The sequence below is a fragment of the Moschus berezovskii genome, chromosome 9, assembly GCF_049115385.1.
Source record: "Moschus berezovskii isolate FMDL1 chromosome 9, NW_MosBer_1.0, whole genome shotgun sequence".
Lineage (NCBI taxonomy): Eukaryota > Metazoa > Chordata > Mammalia > Artiodactyla > Moschidae > Moschus > Moschus berezovskii.
This window is the reverse complement of record NC_142468.1, coordinates 30,418,683-30,445,419: the sequence shown is the minus strand read 5'-3', so window position 1 is coordinate 30,445,419 and position 26,737 is coordinate 30,418,683. Positions and strand designations below refer to the sequence as shown.

The following is a 26,737-nucleotide window of genomic DNA, read 5'->3' as shown; positions in this document are numbered from 1 at the left end:
TTGTGCCCTATGTTGAGTGGAGATAGCCTTTCAGTGGCATTTGGATATTTAGTAGGAACGCCAGGTTAATAAGACACATTGAATAGAATAAACCAGTTGCTATCCATGACTGAAAACATGTTTGAAGTAAAATTGAATCTCTTTTAGAAGGAAAGGCGAACTTGTTATTTCCTCCCTCAGTTTGTCTGTGTAGAACTGGCTGACTAATCCTTGAAGAAGTTGCTGAACTTTTTCCAAGTGCTGAAAAACCTAATTTTGTCTTAAAAATAGAGCTGTGCAGTCTAACCTTCATACGTGTATTTTAAATGTTTAACAAGAAGGATAATTATTTTTGTAAACTAATGGTTTCTTAGGTCCAAACTCCAATTGAAATCTCCAAACTCCAATTTGTCTTCTTTCTTTTGCTTTTTTTTGAGGAGTGCTGGGAAAAGTAGCCTATGAGAGAACAGGGTTTGTGGGAAGAGGGACTGATTTTTGTTGTGTTTTGTTTTCAATTTCAGGGTAGTGTTAATATCTCGGATATGTGAGAATAGGAAACTTTCTCTTCTGAACTACAATAATAGCTGTAGGTAAAATAGAATCATCATGGTAAATCCAGTAGAGTCCTATCATGAGATTCTTTAGCTTGTCTGAGGCATGTTGACTAATCACTTTACCAAACCAGCTATAAAACTGAAATGAAAATACAGGTCAAAGTAAAATGGAACAATTTAAGTGTTTTTAGCGCTTCTAACTTAGGTTCTGTGTTACAGAAATTCTTTGTTTTCTTTGAATGCAACTGTGAAACTCAGCATTCAGAAACAATTTATTGTTTAAATGGTGATGAAAAAAGAATAATTCTGGGGAGTGCTCCTTTTGGTACAACTTTCTTATTTTTCTTTGCTGTGGTAGATTTCTTGTTCACTTTGCTTCTCTGCACTTTCTCATAGCGTAACAGTTAATAAGAGTAGATTTCTCAAGCCAGACGGGCTGTTTCCACCATCACTATCTTGGGCAAGTTAACTCTCCGAGTCTCCATTTCCTAATCTGTGAAATAAAGAATATCTGCCTCACAGGTCTGTGCTGAAGAAATAAATTTAAAGGAGAAAGTAACCTGTAAATCACTTGGAATAGGCATCCTAAGCCCCCGCCCCAGTGTTGCTCTTCTTGTAATTCTCCTCTTCCAGAGCACTTTACCCTTTGTGTTTTTGACTTCTCCCCCCGCCCCCCAGCCTCCATGCTCCCAACTCATGTGTTTCTCTTTATGATTAGATCAACCAATATTAATACCTTACCACTTGCTATTGCCTAATCAAATTTTACCCTATTTTAGTCTTTTCTTAATGTACAGTTGCTTCTCCTCATGGTTTGTATAAAATACTTTCAACTCCAGTGTTTTGATTAAGTTGACAGATTTTTTTATTTCCTTCCTAGGGCAGTTTCTATTAAATGAGTTCTATTAGTTAGGTTTAAAATGAGGGAGAAAAGAATAGCTATTTAGTTAATGTGGTGAAACTAAATGATTTATAATGGCTGAATACCTGTCACTAAGGTATGTCTTCTAGCCCTAATTCTGGCTTTAGCGGTATGGAGGCCAGAACCACTTAACTATAACCATGGCTTTTGTGGATGACCCTGTTCCAGCTATTATTTAGAGGACAACATGGTGTGTGTCGTATTAGGAGTCCATGCTGTGTATCGATGTCAGCAAAAATCATTTACAAATTCTTGCTTATGACCTGTCTGTAAGATAAGTCCTTAAACACTTCCTTATGCTATTAATAGAACACATGAGATGAAAGGTGTGGCAGGCAACTTTTGGAGCTAGTGAACCTTCCTGCATTGCAGGTGGATTCTTTACCAACGGAGCTATCAGGGAAGCCATTGGAAAAAACAATGGATACATAAGCATTCCTATTGATTATATTTTTGAAGCTTTTCCACTTTATAGAGCTGATTATTCTTTTTATGTAAATCTAGTTAAGATGTATTCCTAACTTAATGTATATTTATAATATGTTAAGGTGCCAGTCCTTGCATGCAAGTTTACTTGTGGTTAAGAAAGAATAATCTATACAGTGAAGAGAGTGGTATCTTTCTTTGTTTCATCAGTGGAGTTTTTCCCCCACATGAGCTCTGTGGTTTGTAGCTCTTAAAACAAACACCAGCATTCTCTAAGAAAGGAGCAATATTTTACATGTTTTGTTATATTTATATCTTGTATGCTGAGACTGTTTTTGAGAGAGAAACATATGTTTCATGAGTTCATATTTCTTGAAATATACATGATTCTCCAGACTGGAACCTAATGAAATAGGACTCCCATTTGAAAATGAAAGAGTTAAGGCTACAACAGAGGATAAACGTGATCAAATGATTAGCCAGGGGCTAATAGAAATTCTGGGAAGAATGACAGATTGTATATTAGGAAGAAATAGGATCTCATATTCATTGAGGCTTTTTACAACTAAAGATCTAAAAGAAATAATAGAAAATTACTGAAAGAGATGAATGTCTGAAACCTTAGTAAAGCATGTGGTATTGGATTAATCCAAGCAAGAAAGACTGATGGACAGATAATAAATTACATTGTGTAGGAAGTCTGCATTCCTTGTTTTAAAGGTACTTTTGTCTTTTTTTTTTTTCCCTTGCAAGATATATTTAAGTAGCCCTCGGCCAGTTTCAGAAAATTCAGTTCATGATTTTCATCATCACACCATATGTGTATGATTCTTCGGAATAGATAAAGTATTACAAACAAAGACCCCCAAATTCTTGAGTGGAGGAGGTTAATCTAAACCTTCCTTCTGTTCTGTACCAAACTGGTAGCATTTTTCCATATGAGAATATGAATGACTTAGAATATCTTTCCACATACAATTAATTGTGATGTCCCATAACTAACAAAGCGTTTGAAGAAACGTACTGTACTTCTGCTGACTATAAGGCTTTATTTCAACAGCTGTACTTCTACTGGGAAAAAAAGAAATAGTCATAAACTGGAAAGTATGAATATGTGTATTTTCACTGAAGAGAAGTGACCATTAACTGTTCTAAATTTTACTTTGTCATAGGTACATGTTGTTTTATTTTTTTTTTTAAATGAGAGTGTATGTGTTTGTATGTGTAAGTATTGCCTATCTTCGTATAAACTTATACACAAACTAGTATATAACCTTTTTTCCCCCAGGGTTGAGCAGTCATGCAGCACTGTAATAATTGTGAAGCTCAGCTACTTTTAAATTTGTTGGTTGAAAAATATACATTCTTTTTTTTAAACTCTTTGAGCTTTTCAATCAGTTTTTCCTCAGATTTTTGCCATTCAGACTTGGCATTCATTTATGTTCTTGGTTTTTGTAGGTCCAAGGAGAAAGTGAAATGTTTCCTGAAATATAAATAAGTAATAAAATTAACATGCACACAGAGTGCTTTCTATTCTTCATGGACATATTCTTGTTGGCTCTTTTTAAATATATACTTAATCTCTAGGGGAAACAGAGATTATTACTCTGTTAAACTGACTCCAAATCATCTGGGTTTCTGTATGTTACTTAAGCATTTAAGCTCAAGTATTTACATATAAATGAGTTCTCTATTCTGTAACCATATGAAAACATTTCCCAGTGTGGGACGGAAGGTTTATAAGATGTGAGGTGTTTTTTTTTTTTTTTTTTACAGCTACACCAGAAATAGGATCATTATTAAAATGCTGTAAAAGCTGGTTATTTCTTGGATCCTGTCTGATAGAATGTGAGAAATAATGCTAACGTTGGGTTTTGTTTACATAATACAAAGGAACCCTGTTAATAAAACAGAATGATAATTATAAGTTTTGTCCCTTTAATGTGCTTAATAATTTCAATTGAATCTTTTCTAATCTATTTTGGAGAGCAATTTAAAATGTAACTCATTTTGCATTTTGCCGTTGTTTTATAATAGCATGAATCCAAAGTGTGTGTGGAAGGACAGTAGCAAAGGAGAAGCGAGACTGCTGGGGGGAGGTCTCTCTCTAATAAGCAAGAACAAATAATCAGATTTATTAGCTATACTTATTTATCTCTTACTTCTGTATCAATTGTTGCTAAACTAATCTCTAATGCCTTGTACTGGGAGACAGCATTTAAGAGTTTTTGTCTAGCTTCATGGGAAGATCCCTTGGACTAGGAAATAACAACCCACTCCAGTATTCTTGCCTGGAAAGTTTCCATGGACAGAGGAGCTTGGTGGGCTACAGTCCATGGGGTCACAAAGAGTCAGATATGATTGAGCACACACATACACATGCACACACACAAGCAAAATTTTGTTTCTAAGTGGGTTGTAATCAAGAACCTTTCTCTTACCTAAATCTTTTGCCTTGAACTTGAAATGTAAACAAAAGATACCTAATGAGCTTATCAATTATTCTTCTCTACAAAGAATATTAATTATTTATCTTTATTTAATCTCCATTCCTGGTATGTATCTTTCTTTGAAGACGGTGCAGTATGAATTAATCTTCCACATGCTGTCATAGCCCAAATCGGTATCCGTGTTTCCAAATAAGATTGTTCTGTAAATGGTTAAAAGTTATAGGATTCTAATAGGAACTCTTTTTATTCTGTCTGCAGCTATGTCATCTTATCTTTTAATCATTAAAACAGAACTTCCTGCTACTATTTCAGAATTTTTATCTGGAGACTACAGTGGGTAAGAAAAAGTATTTCACATTGTATTCATTTATTTATTAATTCAATAAATATCGATTAAGCCCTTGTGGGAAATAAGGTAAATGTAGTTCCTGCCCTCAAGACACTTACAAAGTTATGCAGAGACAGTAGTCATAGAGAAGGAAACCCTGCAGACCACTGGTGGTAACCCATTATGTGCAGAACGATGGTCTGTGAACCCTCTGACAGGCCAGTGTCAATCCTTGCTTTCCATGGGGGCATGAAAGAGCAGGACAAGTATGAGCCAGCTCTTAGAGAAGAGTAGAGGAGAAATTTCTCGATATGAAAGATTGGCTGGAGGAGCGGGGAGGCTGAAAGCACTGACGGTGAAGGTCTTAAAGGCGGGAAGCAGATAATCCCGCTGTCACTTTTCAGCAAACCACAGTGATAAAGACAAATCAGAGTGATAAAGTTACTGCGTACTTGTGTAAAATCCTGTTATAAAGTATTATTGGAAAAATGTTTCATTTCCTGTTTTTAACAATATTATATATAATGCTAAACCATTTTATACTGCCCTTCTCCTTTCTTTTTTTAATAAAAACACTGGGTTCTAAAGACTATTAACTCATCTTTTTTTATGAGGAAAAAATTCCAAATTAATTATACTTTTCCTCTTATTATCTATAACATGAAATTTTGAGAAAAACAAACTTGAAAGGGCTAAATGAATCCTTTTAACTGTCATCAAATTAATTCATATAATTTCTAAATCACAACACCAAAACCCATCAGACTTTTCGATTTAAATATTTGGTTGTTTTGCTCCAATATTTTGTTCCAACTTCTTCTGGATTGCAGGGCAAGTTTTCAAAATTGAGTTTTAGCTTTTACAAGTTGGCTTCCATGAAAGAATTCCATGTAAACAACTACAAATAAATATTTATAAGAAAAATATGATATAGTTTAGGTCTGAATAGGAACTGTCAAGATAATGTGATTGAAAAAAAGGTAAGGAGAAGTCCTTACTGATTTTTCATCGTTGGAAGATGTGCTTTTGTGTAGTACTTTACAAAGTTTCCATATTCATTGTCACATTTGATACTTAGAGCTACCTTGTTTTATCTGTAGCTTTATCTAGTTTTAAGTTTTATGCTCTTATTTTGATAAACAATTGCCAAATGACACACCTGTGTAAAATTTGCTTTGACATTTGCTGTAAAAAATAATGAGGATAACTTCTATTACTCAAAAAATTCTATGCCATAAATTTCCATTATAATTTAGGGCTAAGAAACTCAAGGCAATAAGAGGTAAAATGAAGAATGTTAGGCTAAGAGTAAGGAAACATGTGTTCTATTCATTTCATATTCAGTAATCTCAGGAAATTAATTTAACTTCTTTGGCCGTATAACTTAATTTTGAGCCTGAGGTTTCTTTATCTGGCGTAATGGTGGTACTGGTATTGCCTTCTGAACAAAGTTGTTAGGATGACCAAATAAGATATTACACATATACATGCTTTTGTAAGCTGATAGCATAATGTAAATGTGGGAAATCAAGCAACTCCATAATGTTGTATGTCAGTTACAACTCAATATTTAAAAAGAAATTGCAATAATAATAACTGTATAAAGGTGGTTTCCCTATTTGCTCTAACTGCCAGAAAGGTCAAAGTCAAGTATGAATGCATTGCATTAACTGTGTTAATCTTAATAGTTGTCACATGTGTTCTCCTTTTTCTTGATCCTGAGTTTGGTTACTTCTATTTACTTTTTTTATGTCATATGTCTTTGTGGAAAGAAGAGGGACAAAAATACACATAAAGTTTTAGAAATAATTAAGGTAGTATGTGACAGAATTGCCATTAAAACTTAGGTCTTCTTTCTTTAAAAGTGATACTTTTACCATAGCATCATTTTAAATCAGTTGTCATTTACTTATTTTCTCTAATTTGTTTTAAAGAAAGAAATAAAAAGTAACTCCCATCTTATTCGTATTAGTAGAAAATTGATCAGTTATTTTTACGTCAGAAATGAATTTTTAAAACTGTATATACTTCAAAATACTGAGAACAGTTTGCAATATCTGTTACGATGTTTTAAAATTGCTCATCTTGTTTTAAATGTAATATATATTCACTTATTTTGGATTTCAAAGTTTTGAAAAGCATTAGTAAGGACTAATTATATTAATTCATTAGAATGCAGATAAATCATGTCTTTAAAGTTTAATACTATGAAAAAAGTTTAATACTATGAAATAATTAAGAAATAAATGTTATGGTAATTGATTTGACTACCTAGCACAGTTTATTTCTAGATAGAATTACAGAGCAGTATTTCTTCTGTGAGATCAATATAATACTGGTATACTTTCAGGTTTTGAGTTACAATAAATTTCAGTTAAGAATTTTCAGTTGTGCTTATGTTCTGTGTTATATGTGAGATTTGATGTACCTTTGTGAAAAATAAACCTTTATAAAGATGTTATCAAAAAGAAACTACTTTTACAATATTCTAATTTCAAAAATTATTATTAGAAGTCAGAAGCTATAATACATATACCAAATTTTTATGAGGCATCTATATTTTTCATAGAGTAACATTTTTTAAAAAATCTATGGCTGTTACAACTTGGAAGCTCTGTGTTAACATTTAATGATCTTGTCAGCAGAATATGATTGACACAATTAAGTTGTCTTGCATTTGAGTTACATAATTGATATGGGATGTGAGTAAGATTCTAATTCAGAACATATGATACTCTTGTTCCATTCCGTTCGAGAATGAAATTAAAGCAACTTATAAATAAATCTGGTTTTCATTAAAATATGGGGAAAAAACTGCATGCCAAAGAATTTGCAATACAGCTAGGGATCTATATGATATATTTCATACTTGGAACAATTTTATCCTATAGAATTAAATCCACAGGTCACATGAGTTTTCTAGGAAGTATAAAACTTTTCACTCTAATTCTTTTGACTTGAAGAGAATGTATATTTAGATCACAGTAGGAAACAGGGGCTCTGTTAGATAACTCTTTTCTTCCCCCAGTTAGGAAAAATTTTAAGGTTAGCATATTCTTCTAAACTCTTGATTTTTCAATTGTGCTTCTGTGATTTCTTTGTACTGGCTTGTATTTCTCAAGTTGGGAGTTTTATTTTGTAAAGCTTAGTCATTTCTGCTCCTTGGAAAATATCCATTGCCAAATACAATTCAGTTGACTTTGACATTCATTTGAAATTTGAGCTAATTTTACTGTGCATTACTGTATTGCCTTGATTGTTGACAAATGGTAAAGAAAAACATTGTATTTATAATTGGTTGTGTTAAGATAACTTAATAAAGATAAGAAATGACTAATATTAATCAGTAGCCAAACTGGGGATAGAGAAATATTTTTTTAAAAAGTTCTTTTTAATATCAGAAATTAAAACTGTAGTCTTGTGAAGAGGAGAGCGTAAAGAAATCAGTCTTGAGAAAAATGAGGCCATAAATTCAGAGTGACTATTCAACTATAGAGAGTATTTCCATTGCTTCTGTGACTAAGATCATCATTGTCCTTTTGCTGATTTTGTAGACGTGTACAATTAAGTTGTTGAACCAGATGATCTCTGAGATCCCCTTTAGCTCTAACATTCCATAACTCTGAGATTCCGAGTTACCACTGGGAGGAGGTGAACTTATCTTCAGACCCAAAGCTTTGGGCAATTGTGTGATTTCCGTGGACATGAGTGAATTGTGATCTGAAATAGTGTAAAGTTATAAAGTATAATACATAATAGTAAATGTTACGGAGTGCAGGGTTTCAAAATGTTCCTAAGATTCTTAACGCAGGAGAAAAGAATCTTTGGTCCGTAGGATTAATGTGCTCCCTTTGCCCAACTCTTGCTTGGTGACAGGACGGACAGCAGAACTAACAGATGGAATCTTCTTTGGTGTGCCTCTGGGCCTTTTTTTCTCCTGGTGCTGCAACTGTCTGAGTCTGTTTTGGGTCACAGAAGGAAAGAGATTTCAGGCATGGAGCCCTGGGCTTTTTGCCAGCTTTAGAAATTTAGTTGCCAGGTGTTCCTCGGTGAGGGATATTTTGAAGTTCTCATTTTCATGCGTATTCAACAGTGAGTAGCAGATGAACATGCCAGGAAGTGTCATGTTGTATTTGTAATCGCCATGCTCTCTTAGAACCTCCTGCATACGAGGACTTGAGGGGCATGTGCAGATGTAGAGAGCAGAGCTTCAGGCCCATTCTCTAGAAATACTTGTGTACAGGATTTAGTGTCTGGCATGTGCATTTCCTAAAGACTTGAGTTAGGGTGGAGAAGGGCAAGCTGTGATCATGGTGTTTCTTCAGCTGCTGCTCCTTCTCTTGTTCTGTTAAAGAGAAAGTTGTCAGCACTCAACAATACCTTTTCAAGATACATTAAAGAGGACTTCTTCATAAACTATGGTGTAAAAGAGACACAGTGAATCATGCAGTTTGTGTTAGAACCCATGGGTTGAAGCCGATTTAAAGGAAAACATTTTCTTTCTTTTTTTTAAAAAATTGAGATATTGGCACTTGTGTTGGTGCTTAGTTGCTTCAGCCATGTCCGATTCTTTGCGACCCCATGGACCACAGTCTGCCAGGCCCCTCTGTCCATGGGGATTCTCCTGACAAGAATACAGGAGTGGGTGACCATGCCCTCCTCCAGGGGATCTTCCTGACCCAGGGATTGAACCCATGTCTGCTACATTGCAGGCGGATTCTTTGCTGCTGAGTCACTGGGGTTAACATATAACATTGTCAACTATATATTATGTAAGTTTAAGGTATCCAATTTATAAACTTGATACACATATATTGTGGTATGATTACCACTGTAGTGTCTAGCTGATACCTCCATTACCTCACATAATTATCATTTCCTTTTTGTGGTGAGAATATTTAAGATTCTGTCTCTTAGCAACTTCCAAGTATATAAAACAATTCTGTTAACTATAATCACATTGTTTTGCATTAGATTCCCAGAACTTATTCATCCTCTAACTGAAAATTTGTACCATTTAACCAACATCTCCTCCATTCCCTTACCTACCATCCCGTGCTAACCACCATTCTGCTGTTTCTTAAATTCCGCATATACATAGTATACAGTATTTGTCTTTTTCTGTCTGACTTATCTCTCTTAGCAAAATGCCCTCACCATCAGTGTTGTCACAAATGGCAAAATATCTTTCTCATGGCTGAATAATATTCCACTGTGTGTGTGTGTGTTTTATACCACCTTTTCTTTATCCCTTCATCCATTGACAGATACTTAGGTTGTTTCCATATCTTGGGTACTGTGAATAATAATATGGGAATGTTATTATAAACATGGGAGTGCAGATATCTTTTTGATATCCAGTTTTCATTTTCTTTAAATATATGCCCAGATATGGGATTGTTGGATCAATCATGTGGTAGTTCTGCTTTTAATTTTTTTGAGGAATTAACTTACTATTTTCCATAGTGGCTGAACCGATTCGCATTCCCACCAAAAGTGCACAAATCTTTCTTTTTCTTCATATCCCTGCCAATACTTGTTGTCTCCTGTCTTTTTTGATGATATCCGTACTAACAGGTGTGAGGTGATATTTCCTTGTGATTTTGATTTCTATTTTCCTGATTAGTGATGTTGGTCATTTTTTCATGTACCTGTTAACCATTCATATATCTTCTTTGGGAAAAAATATCTATTTATTTACTTTGCCCATTTTAAAATTGGATTTGTTTGATTTTTTGCTGTTGAATTGTAAGAGTTCTCTATATATTTTGAATATTAGCCCTTTATCAGATATATGATTTGGAAATATTTTCTCTCATTCTGTAGACTGCCTTTTCTTTCTGGTAACTGTTTCTTTTATTGTACAAAACTTTTCATTTTGATATAGTTCCATTTACTTTTGCTTTTGTTGCTTGTGCTTTTGGTGTCACATTAAAAAAAAAATTGTTGCCAAGACCAATGTCAAGGAGCATTTTCTTTATGTTTTCTTCTATAAATTTTATAGTTTCAGGTTTTACATTTAAGTCTTTATTTCAAGTTAATTTTTGTGAGTGGTGTAGGATAGATTTCATTTTTCTGTGTATGGCAATCTAATTTCCTTAGTATAATTTTTTGAAAAGACTCCCACTGAATATTCTTGAGTCCTTTCTCAAATATTAGTTGACAGTATATGAGGTGGGAGAGTATTCCTAGGCTCTATAGTCTCTTCTTTTGAACTATGTGTCTTTTTTTATGCCAATACTATACTGTTTTGAATACTAAAGCTTTGCAGTATACTTTGAAGTCAACTTTGTTTTCTTTCTCAGGATTGCTTTGGCTATTTGGAGTCTTTTGTAGTTCCATACAAATTTTAGAATTTTTGTTCTATTTTGAGAAAAAAACTGTCATTGGGACTTGATAGGGATTGCATTGACTATAGATAGCTTTGGATAGTTTGGACATTTTAACAATATTATTTTGATCCATGAACACAGACAGGATATCTTTCTAGTTGTTTGTGTCTTCAATTTCTTTCATTTAAGTTTGACTGTCTTTCACTTCTTTGGTTAAATATTTATAAGTATTTTATTGCTTTCATGCTATTGTGAGTGGGATACAGACCAGGAGCTGACTGTGGCTCAGATCATGAACTCCTTATTGCAAAATTCAGACTGAAATTGAAGAAAATAGGGGAAACCACTAGACCATTCAGGTATGACCTAAATCAAATCCCTTACAATTATACAGGAGAAGTGACAAATAGATTCAAGGGATTAGATCTGATAGACAGAGTGCCTGAAGAACTATGGATGGAGGTTTGTGATTGTACAGGAGGCAGTGATCAAGACCATCCCCAAGAAAAAGAAATGCAAAAAGGCAAAATGGCTGTCTTACAAAAAAAATTTGTCTTACAAATAGCTGATGAAAGAGGAGAAGCTAAAGGCAAAGGAAAAAAGGAAAGATACACCCATTTGAATGCAGAGTTCCAAAGAATAGCAAGGAGAGAAAAGAAAGCCTTCCTCAGTGATCAATGCAAAGAAATAGAGGAAAATAATAGAATGGGAAAGACCAGAGATCTCTTCAAGAAAATTAGAGATACCAAGGGAACATTTCATGCAAATATGGGCATAATAAATGACAGAAATGGTATGGACCTAACAGAAGCAGAAGATATTAAGAAGAGGTGGCAAGAATAAACAGAAGAACTATACAAAAAAGATCTTCATGACCCAGATAACCACGCTGGTGTGATCACTCACCTAGAACCAGACATCCTGGAGTCCAAAGTCATGAGGGCCTTAGGAAGCATCACTATGAACAAAGCTAGTGGAGGTGATGGAATTCCAGTTGAGCTATTTCAAATCCTAAAAGATGATGCTATGAAAGTGCTGCATTCAATATGCCAGCAAATTTGGTAAACTCAGCAGTGGCCACAGAACTGGAAAAGGTCAGTTTTCATTCCAATCCCAAAGAAGCAATCTTGGAGAATGTTCAAACTACCACACAATTGCACTTATCTCACACGCTAGTAAAGTAATGCTCAAAATTCTCCAAGCCAGGCTTCAACAGTACATGAACCATGAACTTCCAGTTGTTCAAGCTGGATTTAGAAAAGGCAGAGGAACCAGAGATCAAATTGCCAACATTTGCTGGATCATGGAAAAAGTAAGAGAGTTCCAGAAAAACATCTATTTCTGCTTTATTGACTATGCCAAAGCCTTTGACTGTGTGGATTACAGCAGATTGTGTGTATCACAGCATACTGTGGAAAATTCTGAAAGAGATGGGAATACCAGACCACCTCACCTACCTCCTGAGAAATTTGTATGCAGGCCAAGAAACAGCAGTTAGAACTCGACATGGAACAACAGACTGGTTCCAAATTGGGAAAGGAGTATGTCAAGGCTGTATATTGTCACTCTACTTATTTAACTTCTATGCAGAGTACATTGTGCAAAATGCTGGGCTGGAGGAAGCACAAGCTGGAATCAAGATTGCCAGGAGAAATATCAATAACCTCAGATATGCAGATGACACCACCCTTATGGCAGAAAGTGAAGAAGAACTAAAGAACCTCATGATGGAAGTGTAAGAGGAGAGTGAAAAGGTTGGTTTAAAAAACATTCAGAAAACTAAGATCATGGCATCCAGTCCCATCACTTCCTGGCAAATAGATGGGGAAACAATGGAAACAGCAAGAGACTTTATTTTGGGGGTCTCCAAAATCACTGCAAATGGTGACTGCAGCCATGAAATTAAAAGACACTTGCTCCTTGGAAGAAAAGTTATGACCAAGCTAGACAGCATAATAAAAAGCAGAGACATTACTTTGCCAACAAAGGTCCATCAAGTCAAGGCTATGGTTTTTCCAGTAGTCATATATGGATGTGAGAACTGGACTATAAAGAAAGCTGAGCACTGAAGAATAGATGTTTTTTAACTGTGGTGCTGGAGAAGACTCTTGGCAGTCCCTTGGACTGCAAGGAGATCCAACCAGTCAATCCTAAAGGAGATCAGTCCTGAATATTCATTGGAAGGATTGATGCTGAAGCTGAAACTCCAGTACTCTGGCCACCTGATGCAAAGAACTGACTCACTGGAAAAGACCCTGATGCTGGGAAAGATTGAAGCGGGGAGGAGAAGGGGACAACAGAAGATGAGATGGTTTAATGGCATCACCAACTCGATGGACATGAGTTTGAGTAAGCTCCGGGAGTTGGTGATGGACAGGGAAGCCTGGCACGCTGCAGTTCATGGGATCTCAAAGAGTCGGGACAGGACTAAACAACTGAACTGATTGTTTTGTTTCTTTTTCAGATACTTGTTAGTTTATAAAAATACAACTGATTTCTGTGTATTGTTTATGTATTATTCAGCTTTATAATATTTTTTGATTAGCTCTAACAGTTTTTTTGGTTGAAGTCTTTAGAATTTCCTATATATAAGATCATATCTGCAAATAAAGACAGATTTACTTCTTATCCAATTTGGATGCCATTTATTCTTTATCTTACCTGATTGTTTTAGCTAAGACTTCCTGTACTATGTTGAATAAGAGTTGTGAGGGTAGGCATCCTGGTCTCATTCCTGACCTTAGAGGAAAAACTTTAAGCCTTTCACTGTTGAGTACGATATTAGCTGTGAGCTTGTTATACATGGCCCTTATGTTGAGATTTCTTCCCTCTGTACTAAATTTGTTGAAGTTTCTTTTTTTTAATCATAAATGAATATTGTGTTTTGTCACGTGCTTTTTTGGCATCTATTTTTTTAATCATATGTTTTTGACATTTTTATAAAACATATTTTTGTAACATTTTTATTATATGTTTTAACATATTTGACCATGTGTTTTTTATCTTACATTCTGTTAATGTGCCATATCATGTTGACTGATTTTCCTATGTTGATCCATCCTTGCATCCTATGGATAAATCCCACTTGATCATAATATATGATGCTTTTAATGTGCTGTTGGATTTGGTGTACTAATATTTTGTTGAGAATTTTTATAATATCTTCACCAGGGATATTGGTCTGTAATTTTTGTTTTTTGTAATGTTCTTGTGTGGCTTTGATATTAGGGCATGCTGACCTTATAAAATGAGTTTGGAACTGTTCTCTCCTGTCCAGTTTTTGGGAAGAGTTTGAGAAGCACTGGCATTAGGTTTTCTTTAAATGTTTGGTGGATTCACTAGTGAAACCATCTGGTCCTGGGCTTTTCTTTGTTGGTAGGTTTTTTATTACTGGTGCAGTGACCTTACTCATTACTGGTCTGTTTATATTTTTTAGTTCTTCATGATTCAGTCTTGGTACACTGTATGTTTCTAGGAATTTGTCCATTTTCTTAATTTAACATGGCAGTGGGAGACTTTGGCTATCTGGTAGTGAAAGGATACATTATAGTCAACTGGAAATTCAGAGAACATCTAGCAAAGGACTTGAAAGAGTAATAGCTGTTATCTTTGATGCCCCCAGCACTCATATTAGCATGAATTTTACTTTGTTACCATTTTGCATGTGCGCCTGCATATATTTCAGGGTAAAAATGATAGCTACTTTACAGAAAATTTAGAAGACAAGCAAATAAAAATTATACATAATACCATCTCTTACCTAATCCCTGCTATCATTTTATTTCCTTTGAATTTTTCCCCCAAAACATTTTTAAAACATAGTTAATGATCATTATTTTGTATTTTTATCATTAGTATTTTCTATTTTAGTAACCTGTCTTTTTTAAAAAAAATAAAAGCTGTTTAACATTCCATTGAGTATGCTGTTTCTGCCATTTTCTGTTGTTGGTTATATAAGATTTTCCCTCAACTTTTTAATATTATAATAATGTTATACTCACAGCTTCATGCACATAGAATTCTTTATATCTTAGATTATCTCTCAGAGTAGATTACCACCCATTATCAGTACTTTTCCAAAAGATAGTGCTAATTGACAAGATCACTAATGATGTGTGAAGGACCAATTATTCATATCCTTGAATATTATTTTTAAAATATTTTTACTCAGTCTCAATAGCCTTATTAGTTCTTTCTTTAATTAACATCAGAGATTGGATTTTTCTTCATGTGTATTTACTAGTTGCACTTCTTTTATGAATTGCTTAATTTTTATTTACCAAAGAGAAGTCTTTACTATTAAATTCATAGGGAATTAAGTCTGATTTTTGAAAACTTCAACACATATATTTTTATATCGAAACTTTAAAACCATGTATATGCCACCAGTACACAAAGTAAAGATTTCTCAGTGCTGCTACATAGACATATCTGCTTTTGGTACTTTAAGTATGTCTTCCTGACTTTCTTAAAACTGTGCATCCATTTTTTAAAAAAATAATCAAATCCACCATCACACATTGACCTACCTTTTCTCATTCAGTATTCTATTACTTTTATATGAAAAAATGTAATATGTTTTCTCCTAGTAATTCATGCCCTTTCCTGAAAAATTTAGAAATATGTAAAACCACTGTATAAGAAGAAAAATTATCCATCATTCCACCATGCAGGTATAATGGCTATAAATATAGTTCCTTTCCATTTTTAATGAATCTTTATTTTCCCTCAAACTTGTTATCATATTAAATATATTTATGATATATTCAATGTATTATTATAAAATATGTTGAGGTGGTTTTAGTTGCTCTGTACCTAAAGTAGAACTTTTTCCTCTAATAGGTCTTGGTATCTTGATGGAGACACACTACTAATAATCATTTGTGTTGGCATTGTGTTCCCTCTTGCACTTCTTCCTAAAATAGGTAAGTCTTTGTAGAAGAGGATGTTATTTGTTTATAAGAAAAGAGAAAAAAAAAATAATGTTAAGGGCTTTTAAATTTCACAGTTCCACAGTTTGATCAGAAGGTTCTTGTGAATGATTTTGAACTTGGATTTATTTTAGGTTGTTCAGCCTTCAGCCCTGCCTAGTTACCCTATTCCTTGGTTTGCAGTAGTATTTTGTCTGCCCCACTAAAATAAAATCTTTACAGTGGAACGTTAAAGAGCAGCCTTTCCTTACAGTGTGCCATTAGTGGTAAGCCAGTTCCAATTCTGCCGTACAGAGCTACATAAATGATCTGTGACAGATAGTTGGAATGTTGTTATTCTCAGCCCTAAGCCCCAGATACCAAGCACTGTAATAAAAAACATGCCCACGATGTATAGCTTTAGCTGCATGTTAGGATCACTTTCCTTATAAATTGCTTTTTATTTTACTGTTATTTTACAGGCTTTCTTGGCTACACAAGTAGTTTATCATTTTTCTTTTTGGTGTTCTTTGCTCTTGTGGTAAGTTTAAAATATACTATATTACTTATCTCCTCACTAAAATTGAGATCATTGTGTTAATGTCTTTTTTTCTCTTTACTCTGTTTTTTATTGAGAAGTTATCCCATTTTATTTCAATGTGTTATTAAAAGCACTTTTATTCTACAAAACTGTTTCCTTCATAGTATCTATTTTGAAGAAGCTTAGCAAGAATAGCATTTCAGGTTCAGTTTCTCTTGTGGTTAACTAGAGAGAAGAGCACACAAGTTCTGTTAAAACCTTGGAGTATAATTCTTTGAGTAAGTCTAATTATTTCTGGTGGCTCAGAGGTTAAAGCGTCTGCCTCCAATGCGGGAGACCCGGGTTCGATCCCTGGGTCGGGAAGATCCCCTGGAGAAGGAAACAGTAACCCACTCCAGTATTCTTGCCTGGAGAATCCCATGGACGGAGAAGCCTGGTAGGCTACAGTCCACGGGGTCGCAAAGAGTCGGACACGACTGAGCGACGGGACAGGACAGAATTATTTCTGTATGAGATTGTGTATGTATGTTTATGTTTTGGGGGTTCTCAAGCATAAGAATCAGGCTGGTTCTAAGCTGTAAAATCAATTTGAATCCTAATCATCTAATTTTAAAAATTAGTTCCATTAATGAAACCAGAGCTTCAGGGGTTTACCCACTGAAGAGATCTAGTAAGAATTGGAGTGCCTGAATTCTCTCCCGTCTGATTTATTAAGCATTGGTTAAGCTCTCATGAAGTTGACTGCATAGAAATACTGTTTTTCTACATGTGGAATATTTTTTAAAATTAGCTCATTTTAATTGTAGGAAAAATATCTCTCAGATGGTAAACTTATTTATAAAATAATTTAATATGAAGATAAAAGAGAATTTAAATTTCTGATTTCCTTTTAATTCTTCTAAAACAGATTTTAATATTCCAAAGACTGTCTTTGTGTGAAATTCTGGGGGTAAAGATCCTTTTTCTTTTTGCTTAGCAGCTTATTCCCAGTCAGTATCTGTCCAACCTTAAGTAGGATTAAACATTTTAAACTTTCCAAAATACATGCCTAAATGGCTTGATTAAACTCTTAAAATCATAAGCTTATTTAAACTCTCCTGTGTTATTGAGAAATGAATGAAAGAAACATGCCATAAAAAAGAGGAAGACAACACATCATTAGTTAAACCATATGATAGAACCAGATTTCCAAGCTGTCAAAACAATCTAGGATGCATATAACTTAGGCTAAACTATCTTCTGGGATACAAGGATAAATTAGATTATTTAAATGAAGTGAAAGTGACCCTGGTTTCAGTATACAGGAATATTTATTTAATGAATGCTCTTAAAACTAAAAATACTTAAGTGTTTCCATTTAACCATTTGTTGAACTTACCAACATTAGAATCTTTGCCCTCCCTCCACAAATTGTCTGACTTGTATCTTATAAGTGAATTGAACATACACTCATTTAAACGATCTTTTTCTTTCTATCTTATTGAGATATAATTGACATACAGTGCTATGTAAGTTTAAGGTGTGCAGCATGATGACTTAACTTACATATATTGTGAAATGATTACTGCAGTGTTTACTTGACATCCATAAGCACACTTCTTAGGTATCACATTAAGAGGGGAGCAAAAAATATTTCCATCATGATTTGATTGTTGAAAAGCATCTACGTGGTTAAGAGTGGCCTGTATTTGCAAATGAACATACAGATATTAAAGAGAATCAGTATACATAACATTGAATATTTTCTTCACAGATAATTGACCACACAAGTGTTGCATAGGTAGGAGTAATTTGGTTTTTATAGCCAACAGTTTGAAGCCGGTAAAATATATTGATATGACACATCTATTGTAGTTTTCATAGTATTCATTTCTGTCATGGCAGATACTTTTTAACTCGATGCAGATTTCTCCTGTAGCTGTCATATGGAAATAATACCCGTATTCTGCATTGATTATCCTACTTTACAAACCATCTGCTCAGATTTTTACCTTTAAGCACAATTTAAATTTGGTCTACTATGAGGCAGTGAAGACACGCTATAGCCTTCCTTCTTAATTCTCTTTTAATTGGCATGTAGGCATACCTCAGAAATATTGCAGGTTCAGTTCTGGACCATTGCAATAACCTGAGTCACACACATCGTTTCTGAGTATGTACAGAAGTTATGTTTACACTGTACTGTAGTCTATTAAATATACAGTAGCATTATGTCTAAGAAAACAATGTACATACATTAATTTAAAAACATTGCTTACTCACCCATAGTCAGTTAAGTCGCTCAGTTGTGTCTGACTGTTTGCGACCCCATAGACTGCAGCATGTCAGGCTTCCCTGTTCATCACCAACTCCTGGAGCCTGCTCAAACTCATGTCCATTGAGTCAGTGATGCCATCCAAACATCTCATCTTCTGTTGTCCCCTTCTCCTCCTGCCTTCAATCTTTCCCAGCATCAGGGTCTTTTTCAGTGAGTCAGTTCTTCACATCAGGTGGCCAAAGTTTTGGAGTTTCAGCTTCAGCATCAGTCCTCCCAATGAATATTCAGGACTGATTTCCTTTAGGATGGACTGGTTGGATCTCTTTGCAGTCCAAGGGAATCTCAAGAGTTTTCTCCAACACCACAGTTTAAAAGCATCAATTCTTCGGCGCTCAGCTTTCTTTTATAGTTCAGCTCTCACATCAATACATGACTACTGGAAAAACCAAAGCTTTGACTCAACAGACCTTTGTTAGCAAAGTAATGTCTCTGCTTTTTAATATGCTGTCTAGCTTGGTCATAACTTTTCTTCAAGGAGCAAGTGTCTTTTAATTTCATGGCTGCAGTCAGCATCTGCAGTGATATTGGAGCTCTCCAAAATAAAGTCTCTCGCTGTTTCCATTGTTTCCCCATCTATTTGCCATGATGATAGGACTGGATGCCATGATATTTGTTTTCTGAATGTTGAGTTTTAAGCCAACTTTTTCACACTCCTCTTTCACTTTCATCAAGAGGCTCTTTAGTTCTTCACTTTCTGCCATAAGGGTGGTGTCATCTGCATTTCTGAGGTTATTGATATTTCTCCCGGCAATCTTGATTCCAGCTTGTGCTTCATCCAGCCTGGCATTTCTCACGTTATACTCTGCATAGAAGTTAAATAATCAGGGTGACAATTTACAGCCTTGATGTACTCCTTTCCTGATTTGGAACCTGTCTGTTGTTCCGTGTCCAGTTCTAACTGTTGCTTCTTGGCCTGCATACAGATTTCTCAGGAGGCAGTTACGGTGGTCTGGTATTCCCATTTCTTCCAGACTTTTCCACATTTTGTTGTGATCCACACAGTCAAAGACTTCAGTGTAGTCAATAAAGCAGAAGTAGATGTTTTAAGTACGCAGCCTTAAAAAGGAATGCCATTCGCCCCAACATGGATGAATCTAGAGATTATCACACTAAGTGAAGTAAATCAGAAAGAAAAAGACAAAGATTATATGCTATCACTTATATGTGAAATCTAAAAAAATGATACACATGACCTTATTTACAAAACAGAAACAAACTCACAGATACAGAAAGCAAATTTAGGATTACCAAAAGGGAGAGAAGGTGGGGATAAATTATGAGTTTGGGATTAGCATATACACACTGCTATATATAAAATGGATAAATGACAAGAACGTACTGTATAGCACAGAGAACTATATTCAATATTTTGCAGTAACCTAATGGAAAAGAAAAAAATATTACTAAAAAACGCTATCACCCGAGTCTTCAGCAAGTTGTAATCTGTTTTAGCTAGTGAAACGTCTTCCCTTGATCAGAGTGGTGTTTGCTGAAGGTTGGAGTGGCTGTGGCAATTACTTAAGATAACAATGAAGTTTCGTGCATACATTGACTCTTGTTTTCATAAATGATTTCTCTGTAGCATGCAATGATTTTTCTGTTTGATAGCATTTTACTCACAGTAGAACTTTCAAAATTGTAGTCAGTCCTTTCAAATTCTGCCATAGCTTTATCAATTAAGTTTATGTAATATTCTAAATCCTTTGTATTCATTTCAGCAATCTTCATAGCATCTTCACCAGGAGTAGATTCCATCTCAAGAAACCACTTTTTTTTCTCACCCATAAAAAGCACTCTGAATCCATTCAGTTGTGTTGTGAGGTTGCAGCAATTCAGTCACATCTTCCCGCTCCACTTCTAATTCTAGTTCTTTTGCTCTTTCCACCATGTCTGTAGTGACTTCCTCTGCTGAAATCAGAGTCATCCATGAAGGTTGGAATCATCTTCTTCCAAACTTCTGTTAATGTTGATATTTTGACCTCTTCCTGTGAATCACAGATATTTTGATTTCATCTAGAATGGTGAATCCTTTCCAGAAGATTTTCAATTTACTTTGCTCAGATACATCAGAGGAATCACATCTCTGGCACCTACAGCCTCATGAAATTATTTCTTAAAGAATGAGACTTGAAACTCAATATTACTCCTGAAGTCATGGACTGCAAAATGGATGTTATGTTAGCTGGCATGAAAACAACATGAATCTTGTTGCATAAGTCCATCAGAGCCCTTGGGTGACCAGGTGCATTGTCAATGAGCAGTTGTATTTTGAAAGGGGTCTTTTTTTCTGAGCAGTAGGTCTCAACAATGGGCTTAAAATAATAAACAGATCTGTTGTCATCCAGCCTTGTTGTTCCATGTATAGAGCACAGGCAGAGTATAGATTTAGAATAATTCTTAAGGGCCCTGCTGCTGCTGCTGCTAAGTCACTTCAGTCGGGTCCAACTCTGTGTGACCCCATACACGGAAGCCCACCAGGCTCCCCCGTCCCTGGGATTCTCCAGGCAAGAACACTGGAGTGGGTTGCCATTTCCTTCTCCAGTGTGTGAAAGTGGAAAGTGAAAGTGAACTCGCTCAGTCGTGTCCGACCCTTAGCGACCCCACGGACTGCAGCCTACCAGGCTCCTCCATCCATGGGATTTTCTAGGCAAGAGTACTGGAGTGGCTTGCCATTGCCTTCTCCACTTAAGGGCCCTAGGTTTTGTGAAATGGTAAAATAGCATTGTGCTATTCAACTTAAAATCACCAGCTGCATTAACCCCTAACAAGAGAGTCCGCCTGTCCTTTGAAGCTTTGAAACCAAGCATTGACTTCTCTCCAACTATGAAAGTCCTAGATCGCATCTTCTTCCAATAGAAGGCTCTTTGGTCTACAATGAAAATCTATTGTTTAGTAATCACCTTCATTAATGATCTTAGCTAGAACTTCTGGATAACTTGCTGCAGCTTCTACATCAGCACTTGTTGCTTCACTTTGCACTTCTGTGTCGTGGAGATGGCTTCTTTTCCTTAAACTTCATGAACCAGCCTCTACTGGCTTCAGACTTTTCTTCTGCAGCTTCCTCACTTCTCTCCTTTCATAGCATTAAAGAGAGTTGGGGCCCTTGCTCTGGATTTTGCTTTGACTTAAGGAAATGTTGTGGCCGTTTTGATCTCTATCCAGATCATTAAAACTTTCTCCATATCAGCAATAAGACTCTTTCACTTTTTTTTTTTTAAATCATTCATGTAGTCCCTGGAGTAACATTTTCATTTCCTTCAGAAACTTTTTCTTTGCATCCACCACTTGGCGAACAGTTTGGTACAAGAGTGCTTTCGGCCTGTCTCAGTTTTGCACATGCCTTCTTCACTGCGTGTAATCATTTCTAGCTTTTGATTTAAAGTGAGGGATGTGCATCCCTTCCTTTCACTTAAACAGAGGCCATTGTAGGCTTATAAATTGGCCTAATTTCAATATTTTTGTGTCTCCGAGAATAGGGAGACCCAAGGAGAGGGAGAGAGATGGCAACTGCCAGTCAATGGAGCAGTCAGAACGTACACAACATTTATGGATTGTTTGCCATCTTACATGGGAACCCCAGAACAGTTACAATAGTTACATCAAAGATCACTGAGCACAGATCATTGATCACTGTCACAAATATGACTGTAATGAAAAAGTTTGAAATATTGTGAGAATTACCAAAATGTGACACAGAGACATGATGTGAGCAAATGCTCTTGGAAAAATGGTGCCAATAGCCTTGTTTGACACAGGGTTGCCATGAACCTTCAATCCATAAAGAAACACAGTATCTGTGAAGTTCAGTAAACTAAAGCACAATCAAATGACGTATGCTTGAATTTATTATAGACTCTTTTAAGTGCTAGTTTTAAAATACATAGTGGTTAAGGAAAGGAAACATGTATATATTAACCCCAATTTTTTGGAAGGATTCCAATTTTGATTATTATTTTAATATTATTATTAAATATTAATAAATATTATTAATATTAAATAATCTTATTATTAATCCTAATAATATTAGGATTATTTTTTCCATTGCACCTTTTTTCATTAATTATTTTTAGCACTATGCTGTGCTTAGTTGCTCAGTCATGTCTGACTGTTTGCAACCCCAGAGAAGCCCTTTAGGCTTCTCTGTCCATGGAGATTCTCCAGGCAAGAATACTGGAGTGGGTTGCCATGCCTTCCTCCAGGGGATCTTCCCAACCCAGAGATCGAACCCAGGTTTCCTGCTTTTCAGGCAGGTTCTTTACCATCTGAGCCACCAAGGAAGCTCAAAAATACTGAAGTGGGTAGCCTATCCCTTCTCCAGGGGATCTTCCCGACCCAGAAATTGAACCAGGGTTTCCTGTATTGCAGGCAGATTCTATACCACCTGAGCTACCAGGAAAGCCCCATTTTTATCAATCAGTTCAGATTAGTCACTCAGTCATGTCTGACTCTTTGTGACCCCATGGACTGCAGCATGCCAGGCTTCCCTGTCCATCACCAACTCCTGGAGCTTGCTCAAACTCATGTCCATTGAGTCGGTGATGCCATCCAACCATCTCATCCTTTGTCGTCCCCTTCTCTTCCTGCCTTCAGTCTTTTCCAGCATCAAGGTCTTTCCCAGTGAGTCACTTCTTTGCATCAGGGGGCCAAACTATTGGAGCTTCAGCATCAGTCCTTCCAATGAATATTCAGGACTGATTTCCTTTAGGATTGACTGGTTTGATCTCCTTGCAGTCCAAGGAACTCTCAAGAGTCTTCACCAACACCACAGTTCAAAAGCATCAATTCTGCAGCCCTCAGCTTTCTTTATGGTCCAATTCTCACATCCATTCATGACTACTGGGAAAACCATACCTTTGACTATATTGGCCTTTGTCAGTAATGTCTCTGCTTTTTAATATGCTGCCTAGGTTCATCATAGCTTTTCTTCCAAGAAGCAAGCATCTTTTAATTTCATGGCTGCAGTCACCATCTTCAGTGATTTTGGAGCCCAAGAAAGTATCAATATGTGTTTGTAAATCTGTGTAGCATTTATTATTAAGTTTTTAAAAATTGGTCCATAAAACTATTATTTGCTTAAATGATGCTCTCCAACAATGCAAATCAAAACCTACACTCTCATCTATTGTCCCACATCCTTGAAAAAAAAAGTGAAAGTTTTAGTCACTCAGTGGTGTTCAACTCTTTACTATCCTGTGAACTGTAGCCGCCAGACTCCTCTATCCATGAAATTCTCCAGGCAGGAATACTGGAATGAGTAGCCATTCATCTTCGCAACCCAAGGATCAAACCCAGGTCTCCTGCATTGCAGGCAGATTCTTTACTGTCTGAGCCACCAGGGAAGCCCAGATATTTATTTTGCTTAAAAATTTTTGACATAAATTTTTGCTCCAGCTGAAATATCTACAATTTTTAAAATAAAGTTTGCTGTAACAGTGGCTCAGCATGATGGTATCTTTTTTGCTTCATTTTTGAACACAAATTTACATTGTCTCTAAAAGTTCTGTCTTGAGACAGAATAATAACAGATTAGTATTCTAATAATAATATTAGAACTAACATTTTAATAAGTGAGTAATGAAAATAGAGAGCCATCTGAATGGATTTTGGTTAGATTTGGCTTTCCTTCTTCAGTGCACTATGTTAGTCATCAGAGTTGTGGTAGTTTAACTAGGATATTGCTCGTAAGGATCTGTCCCTCTAGTTGGGGAAATAAGGTAAATTTATTAGAAAAAAAATGGAGAATAACATAGTTAATACATAAATGTTGATATATCTGCTTCAGAATAGGAATTATAAGAGTTGAGAAGAGAGAATGATCACCAACAGCTAGAGTAAAGAAGGATGTGGAGGGAAATAAAATGTGAGCTGAGCCTTGAAAGATGGGGAGGACTTGGAACAGAGAGAAGAAGGAAGGGCCTTCTGTGCAAGTGAACAAGTGTTTTTGATGTTTAATCTTTTTTCTCTTTGTCTTTCTTTATAACCCCTGGGTTGATCTTCTTACTGTGTTCTGCCTTCAGCCTGAGCAAGGACCTCCTGTTACCCTTTGTTATGGGGTATCTTCCATGCCTGTCCTGTACTTCTGCTTTCTAGGACATCACTTCTGTCTCCCCCCAGGCTTGGGCTTGAGGTGGGTCTCTGCAGAGAAATAAGCTCTAGTAACTCAATTTTGTGTTAATATAAATCAGGCTGCTAATGATATTTTCTACACTTGATCTTAGCCAGAAGGGTGAGAAGTGGTATTTTCTTATTAACAAAAAAGAATAATTACATTGCATTTTGGAGCATTGTTTTGAAGTATTTGGATTTGCAAGTCTAGTGACAACGCTGATAAAATGAAGTGACTCACATACCGACCTTTATCAATGTATCTGGTACATGATCAGTAAATGGTTGTTGCTACTGCCTCCACTAGTAGTGAGGTGGAAATGTGATGAGATGCTGAGTTTGGAGCAGGGATGAAGAGAGAGACCAGCAACAACCTTCTTCTACCCCACCCCATCTTCACCCGTTTTGAGGAAACATGTCAGAAAAAAATGGTGAAATTATTGCTTTTGATTGTTTTCCTCCTAATAAATTGTCTATTTAGTTTTATTTCATATTAAAAACTTACCTCGAAATGTCAAAGCAACTTGCTCAATTATCATTATAGTTTTTTTTTTCCCTTGGTGAGTTTTAAATAAGAGTAATTTTTCAGTTCACTCATTAACTTAATCCTGAAAGTATATTTTTTTCAGTTTATCACTATATAAAATTTTGATTGAATTAGTTAAAATCCAAAACAAGATAGATACCAAATAGGAATAGTGTTTACTTACTTGTCTCCTACAAAGGACAGATGCTTCCTTATTCCCCTTGCCCTTTTGTTTGCTGGCTTTTAGCCCAGAGCAAGAATTTACAGAATAATTATGTGCCCTGAAACAACTAAAACAATGGTGATGCTGGCACAACTCAACTGTAGGTCTAGGAACAGGATGCCCACAGTTAAGAGTAAAATCCTAACCATTTTCACTGATTGTTTCTAGGAAGTAGCATTCTTCTGGATTTCTTTTAATTTTTTAAAAAATTCATTTTATCATCTCTAGTTCCTTAGCTTTGTGCTCTTATTCTTTGCCAGATTCACCCACATACAACAAAATAATATAAGTCTGATAACAACAAGGAAAAACAGTGCTCATACATCAGCCATCCCTCCCCCTTTGCATCTGCCTGTGGTCATTTCTAAAACTGCTATTAATATTTCTCTATCTGCTGCTGATGCCAGGTCCACAAATAGCCGTATAGGGGAACATCATGTTCCCATTCTGAGTTGCATTTTCTTTTAATGCCTTGATACTATTGGAGTTTTGAAAGCTGACATGAGAGTATTCCCAATGTTCAGTGGGGGATCTCCACTAAATAGATACTCAGCACCACCACTCTCCCCCACTATAGGGCACATGTCAAATGCTGATCCCATTCTAATCAGGGAAAATCCCATAAATAAAATATCTTCTGTTTGCATATTATTTGTTACAGTGTTAGATTAATTGAAAAAAATGCTGACCTATTTGAAATAAATTTCTTGTCATGAGATTTGTAGAAGTAATCTGATTCTACTTATTTTTACAGGTAATAATTAAAAAATGGTCCATCCCTTGTCCTATGACATTAAATTATATAGAACAGTATTTCCAGGTAATAGTTTGTTTCTCGCTTTTTGTTTTAAGCTAAAATTTTTTTGGCTAATAATGTTTTTTTCCTAATTAATAAAAAAAGTGTGGCTATATTGCATTTTGGAACTTTGTTTTGAAATATTTTTATTTGAAAGCCCAGTAATAATAAATTCATCTCTTTTTTTTTTTCCGAAGTGTTCTAACTTTTAATGACTGTTGGTTTCTCTCCTTCCCCTCAATCCTCTTAAACAGATTTCAAATGCTACAGATGATTGTAAACCAAAGCTCTTTCATTTCTCCAAAGAGGTGTGTAAGTTATTAACAGA

The 26,737-nt window shown here is 35.5% G+C and overlaps 1 protein-coding gene across 2 annotated transcripts in view; it reads left to right on the top strand.

Moving 5' to 3' along the window:
* The window catches only part of SLC38A6 (solute carrier family 38 member 6), a 73,505-nt gene that overhangs the window by 33,292 nt on the left and 13,476 nt on the right, over positions 1-26,737 (top strand). For both annotated transcript variants that reach the window (XM_055435768.2, XM_055435770.2), the window contains exons 6-10: positions 4,590-4,668; positions 15,834-15,916; positions 16,384-16,442; positions 26,368-26,433; positions 26,664-26,717. In XM_055435768.2, the coding sequence (XP_055291743.1) occupies positions 4,590-4,668; positions 15,834-15,916; positions 16,384-16,442; positions 26,368-26,433; positions 26,664-26,717 (341 nt within the window). The remainder of the gene's footprint in view (positions 1-4,589; positions 4,669-15,833; positions 15,917-16,383; positions 16,443-26,367; positions 26,434-26,663; positions 26,718-26,737) is intronic.